Source organism: Anomalospiza imberbis, chromosome 15 (genome assembly GCF_031753505.1).
Source record: "Anomalospiza imberbis isolate Cuckoo-Finch-1a 21T00152 chromosome 15, ASM3175350v1, whole genome shotgun sequence".
NCBI classification, from domain to species: Eukaryota; Metazoa; Chordata; class Aves; order Passeriformes; family Viduidae; genus Anomalospiza; species Anomalospiza imberbis.
In genome coordinates, this window is record NC_089695.1 from 1,540,416 (window position 1) to 1,546,415 (window position 6,000).

Genomic DNA, 6,000 nt, shown 5'->3' on the forward strand with positions numbered 1-6,000 from the left:
AATTGGCCTCACTGCTGCCGAGCACTGACTTAACCTTATCAAAAGCACATCCACAGTGACTTTAAATGTTCCCTCTGCAAGACAATTATTAATTTGACACTCCTCACTCTGCATGTGTATTTACAGCCACACTCCCCTGTGCACACTCGTTTAACCCACCTGGGGATTACCCTGGCTTTGGCTCTCGTGCAGCCTTTGCCTGTGACTTTCAGATTTGACTGTCCTGGAGAATTTTGTACCATTTGCTGCTTCTGCTGCCTCGTTCATCACCTCTTTTTTCCAAATCACTGCTGACTGGGCTGAACAGAGCAGGTTTAACAAAGGACAGGGGAATCCTACAGTAATGGCTCTCCACTGTGAAAACTTTCTTGTGCTTTAAGGAGTTACCAGCCCAAGAGTAACCCCTCCATGTTCCCACACACCAGCTTTAATTCTTTAGATAGCTTTGGTTTAGGTCCTGTCTGGATGATTTTCAGAAAGCTAAAAGCTGGATTATCTTGCTCCACATGCCTGTTGACTTCTCTAAAGAAGTCTTAATAGATTTACAACTCTCTCAAGTCTCTGCAAGGGAGCAAACTGGACTGAGAAATGGCTTCCTAAATCTTTCCAAGACCTTTGATACAGCCCACTCATCCCAGCATCTGACACCTATCTCCTGTGACAAAATTTCTACCAAATTAGAATCACCTTTTTTGCAGCTTTGTGCCTCAAACCAACAGCCACCCACCCCTTTTTAAAAGCCATGCTGTGCAATCTGCCAATGCTCATTCCCCTGGCCACAGAGCAGGTTTGAGCATGGGATTACAGATCATCCTCAGAGGCTCAGTGATCTCCCAGCTTCTGAAGAACATCTGAACAAAGGCCACGTGGCCTTAGTGACTTGTCACCGTTCAATTTATCAGTTTGCCCAAAAGCTCCTCCTGTTGACTCTCAGCAGGAGCTGTTTGTCAGACACACAGTCACTCCAGGACGTTCAGCTGTGCCAACTGCAGGCACTGCTGTCTCCACTCCTTCCCACCACTCCTCCCAGAGGTCCATGTCCAGTCACCTGCCAGTGCTGGAGTGCTTCTTAATATGCTCCAGGCTAAAGCAGATGGGTTAAACAGTCTAATTGGCAGTTTAGGTAAATTAACCTGGCTGTTTTCCTGGAGTTAATTAGGAGACATGGAAACAAAATGCTCCATTTGCCAACTGATGGGAATGGTAACCTCTGGCAGGAGAAGGTTTGATAAGCAGTGATGGGCAGTAGCTGAAATCAGCACAGAAGGAAGCCAAAATTCTGAAAGAAAGCAGAAAATGGGGAACAGCTCCGACCTTTTCTGCAGCATCTTCATTATTTAAATTCTTCCCTGTGAGGGTGCTGAGGCCCTGGCACAGAGAAGCTGTGGCTGTTCCTGGATCCCTGGAAAGTGTCCAAGGCCAGGTTGGACAGGGTTTGGAGCACCCTGGGATACTGGGAGGTGTCTCTGCCCACGGCAGGGAACAAGAAGAGCTTTCAGGTCCCTCTCAACCCAAACCAGTCTGTGACCTTGTGATTTAGCCAACATCTGTGGTTGGTTTCCTGATGTGCCTCTTCTACACCGCTACTGAATGTTCTCCCCTTACCACCTGTTCCAGCAGGCTTCCTGCTTCCAACAACTTTCCTGAGGCCGTTATCAGTGTTTCTATATCTAGTGAGCTGTAGGCCTCATCTGATCTTCCTTGGTGTGACTTTAAATTCCCTATGTAGGACAGCCTTTCCTGGGCGAGACTTCAATTTTGTTGGAGTCTATATTTCTATTTTTATAAAACTAATTTTAATAATGTCTTTGATACCTCCTTGCACTGTCTTATCTATGGCATAAGAGCTCAGAAATGCATCCTCATCTTGCAGGAAGAGAATAATTCCTCCAGTTTCACACCATGTACACTAGTCTCCCAGATCAATGGTGCAGCATCCTCCTGAATCCTTCTGGCTGCAAACATCTGTCCACAATAAAAGAACAGGACTGGATGCTGCAATAAGTCTGCTAAGGCAGAGCACTGTTGGGAAAGCTGTTGTCACCTGCAGTTACAGCACAGCCTTGTCTCTGCCTTCAGGAGGTTTTTTTTCCTCCTGTCTCTGGACTCTGATTCATCTCTCTGAAATTCTGCCTTTCCACTCTCACCTGCCTCCTGTAATGTCAAAAAATGGCTACACACTCCGTGGCTCCCAGCTTGCCTTGGAGGAAGTCCCAGGTCCTTTGCCAGGAGTATCCTGCCCCGCAGCACATGGCACATACCTGCTTCTGCCCAGGGCTGCCTCTCTCCTTGCCCCGAGGGGATGCCTGAGGATGAATTCTCTGCTACAGCCTCTGGACTTGCTTTCTGCAGGAACTGGGACCCCAGCTGCTCACCAGGACAGCTGGCTGGGGCTTCAGTCACCACTGTAACACAGAGCACAAAGGCTGTGTCTGCTCCAGGTGACAACATCGGGCTGTGCATGCACTCAGTGTCCTCTGACCACAAAGACAAGCAGGAGGAAAGCTCGTGCAGCAGAATCCAGAAGGGAAAGCAAAGGTAAGGGCACACAGAGTGGGACTGCAGCAAACGGTTAAGAAGCAGAGATTCTCCTGGCACTCTCCCCAGGGCCCGAGAGCGGCCGTCAGCCTCTCCCGGGCTCACCCAGCACACCACGAGGCAGGAATCCAGCCGGCAGCCCCCCGCCGCCCTCCCCAGGCCCAGCCGCTGACCTGCGGGCTGGGGGGGCAGCGAGGAGCGCCAGGGAAGCCTTCGCTCTGTCCGGGCGTCCTGCAGCGACCTGAGCCCCGCGATCTGCCGGAGCAGCTGCAGCAGCAGCGCGCCCACAGCTCCCTGCGGAGGGAACACGGTCAGGGAACAGCCCCGCTCCCGCTCCCGCTCCCGCCCGCCCCTTCTCCCCGGCTCTGCTCGGGGATCCCCCGAGGTGTCCCCGGCGCTGCTCCTCACCCAGGTGACGGCCTCCCGCACGGAGTAGCGGGGCACCAGGCCGGGCAGCGGCCGCCGCCGTCCTCCTCGCTCCGGGCCATCCTGACACGCGGGCTCCCTGCAACAACCGCACACACACGGGCGCCGTGAGGCCGGGCCGCGCCGCCGGCCCCGGGGCGGGGGACACCCGAGCCGCACTCACCGCTCGGGGCTGCGGCCGCGGCCCAGCCCGGGGGCACAGGCGGGCCGGGCGGGGGTGGGCGCGCAGCGGCCCCGGCCCGGCAGCAGCAGCCGCCACATCCCGCCCGCCCCGCCGGAACGCGCGGGCCACAGAGACGGGCGGGCGGCCGGGCACGGCGGGCCGGGACTGCGGGCACGGCGGGCACACAGGCGACAGCGGGGAAAAGGGCGGCTACAGGGCGGGCGGGCGGAGCGGCGGCATCGCCGCCGAGAGGGGATACGGCGGCACGGGCGGCACGGGGCGAGGACAGAGCGGCGGCAGCAGCACCACAGAGCGCGGCTAGAGCGGCCCCGCCGCCATGGAGCGCGCCCAGAGCGCCGCCCGGCAGGGAGGTCCCGTGTGGGCACTGAGGGCGCGGGGGGTCCTGCTCTGCAAAATGGGGAGTATGTAAAACATCTCTGAAGAAAGGGTGCTCGCCGGTGTTTGATCTCTGTCTGCTTTCCAGCCTAATCGACAAGAAGGGTGATCGTGTCCGTGAAACAGCAGCTCACAAGCTCTAAGTGATGTCCAGGTGTTCGAAAGACCGATTACTTGTTGGGCAGAGTGACCTTGCTAATGACGCTGACATTTCATGAGTCAGAAATAGTTAACAATTTGTCCAGCGTGTAACACGCAATGAGAAGGGGGTTATGAAACAGGGTGCTGCCTTATTGTTGCAGAATGTGGAATGAATTAAAAATAAGGAAGGATGTTCTTTGCTGCTTGATCTTTGTATGCTTTCAAGCCACATCAACAAGGAGGGAGATTTAATCCCTGCAACAAATATCACCTAACAAGCTCTAAGTGATGTCCAAGTGTTAGGAGGACGAATTACTTGGAATTGCCTTGCTAAGGTTTAGGGCTGGACACGTTTCAATGACCTCAGACCCCAGGGAGGTTGAGGAAGTTTGTAAAGAAGGATGTACCACTGATGGTGGACACCAGGCAGAATTTATAGACACAAGGACATTTGGCAGAACCCACAAGATAAGGAAGAATGTCATAAAGCCAACTCAGCAGCTGGGCTGAAACCAGCTCCGATTGGGTAGAAGGTAATTCCAGCAGGGGCAGGTCACAACCACTGACCCATGGCCCAAGAAACCACTGACCCAAAAGAGGAGAAGGACTGAGTGTGGGACTAATTAGCATGAGAAGCGAGAGACTCATTAACCAATAGAAGATAGAATCCTAATTAATAGGAGAACTAGGTGACATGTAGCCAGTGAACACTGATGCCTTTGTTTGCTAAAATGTAAACTAAATAAATCAAATACCTCGGCTCCGTGTGGATCAGCCTCTTGCACAGAGGAAAGAACCTGTTTTGGGTTAACAGGGAGAGTCCCTGGGGCTCTGCTGTTGTGTGGGGTGGGGGATAACTCCTCCTAGGAAAAGCATGGATAGGGACACACCCCAGGCTTGTCATACCCAGGTTGTTCCTGTGGCTTTGGTGTGTCTGTGAGTGCTCCCTAAGCCCTGGGGGTGACAAAATGTAGGAACCACCTCAACAGTGGGGAGTGCTGAAGGATTCCTGTTATTGCACTATAAACTGGATAAAGTGCCTTTTCCTCACCCAGAGTTGCACCCAACAGACACCATACCATGCCAACCTGAAAAAAAAAAACAACCCAGCTTCATGTGCTCCTCGCCCTGGGTTTCCACCAGGAGTAGGAATATTGCCCTGCTCATTATAGCTAAACACTTTTGTTTATTTCTTTGTTCCATAGGTACAGAAATTCTTGGTCATTCCACCCTGATCTCTCTTTCTAGAATGTGGTGTTTCCTCTGCTGGTAATTCCTGTTATGAGCTCAGAATTCTTGTTCAGTATTAGCTGTGGTTTATGCTTGAATGGCTGCAGGTTTAATTCCAACTGTGGAAGATCCATAATTGCTCTCCTTCATCAGCCTAAATATTTGCTTTAAACTACCAAGTATCTCTTGGTGTTCCACAGCTTTTTTTTTTTTTTTTTGGTAGTGTCATATGAGACACAAATCCTTTATCCTTTTCACCCCAGATTTGGCTTAATAGTGTAATTACAAAGTCATTTAGTTGCCTGTTTCACTAAATGTGTCTGTAATTGTCTCATGTTAGTAGACTGGTGTTTGCTAAGCTACTACAGTTTGTTTGGGGATGAAAATTACATGCAAAATAGAAATATCAGCATCTCCACTCTATAATCTTGCCTTAATTTTCTTGCTCATCAGGTTGATACCACTAATTAATGCTCCAAAAACTGAACCTGTATTTGTTGGTATTGGTTCATCCACAATCTTCTCAGCTGATCACTGAATTTTTAATGTTTGGTCCTGGTTTTCTTTCAAGTCCCCAGCCAGGTGGTGAGGGATACTCTAACTTTTCTGTGCCTGGCAAGGCACGAGCAAGAGCTGATCTGTTTGGATTCCTGTTGTGAGAATTCCCCAGGACCTGCAGTGTTCATGGTGCAGTTGTGTGTTGGTGTCTGACCCTGGAGAAGGAAAATCAGCGGCTGAAGGTGAGGGGATGAAAGTGAGGGGATGCTGAGAGACGAGGAAGCAGCTTTGCTGGGAAGGACCAAGTAGCCAAGGAGGCCAGTGGGATCCTGAGGTGCTTTTCCAGCAGGTCAGGCAGTGATCCTGTCCCTGGAGACACCTCTGGGTGCTGTGCCCAGCTCTGCATCCTCAGCACAGCAGGGACAGGAGCTCCTGGAGCTGAGCAAGGGCCTGGAGCATCTCCGTGCCCAGGAAAGGCTGAGGGAGCTGGGGCTGCTCAGCCTGGAGAGGAGCCCCAGTGAGAGGGGCCTCAGCCCTGGGTGCTCCTCTGTGTCCCTGTCTGTTCCTGAGTGTCTGTGGGTGTCCCTGGGTGTCCCTGAGTGTCCTTG

At 52.3% G+C, this 6,000-nt stretch overlaps 1 protein-coding gene across 1 annotated transcript in view; it reads right to left on the reverse strand.

Moving 5' to 3' along the window:
* The window catches only part of DELE1 (DAP3 binding cell death enhancer 1), an 18,298-nt gene extending 15,058 nt beyond the window's left edge, over positions 1–3,240 (reverse strand). Inside the window, exons 1-4 of the mRNA XM_068205521.1 lie at positions 3,128–3,240; positions 2,947–3,043; positions 2,712–2,832; positions 2,262–2,405 (exon numbers count right to left, since the gene is read on the reverse strand). Of these exons, the coding sequence (XP_068061622.1) occupies positions 2,262–2,405; positions 2,712–2,832; positions 2,947–3,043; positions 3,128–3,225 (460 nt within the window). The 5' untranslated portion in view covers positions 3,226–3,240. The remainder of the gene's footprint in view (positions 1–2,261; positions 2,406–2,711; positions 2,833–2,946; positions 3,044–3,127) is intronic.
* Positions 3,241–6,000: the final 2,760 nt, after the last annotated feature.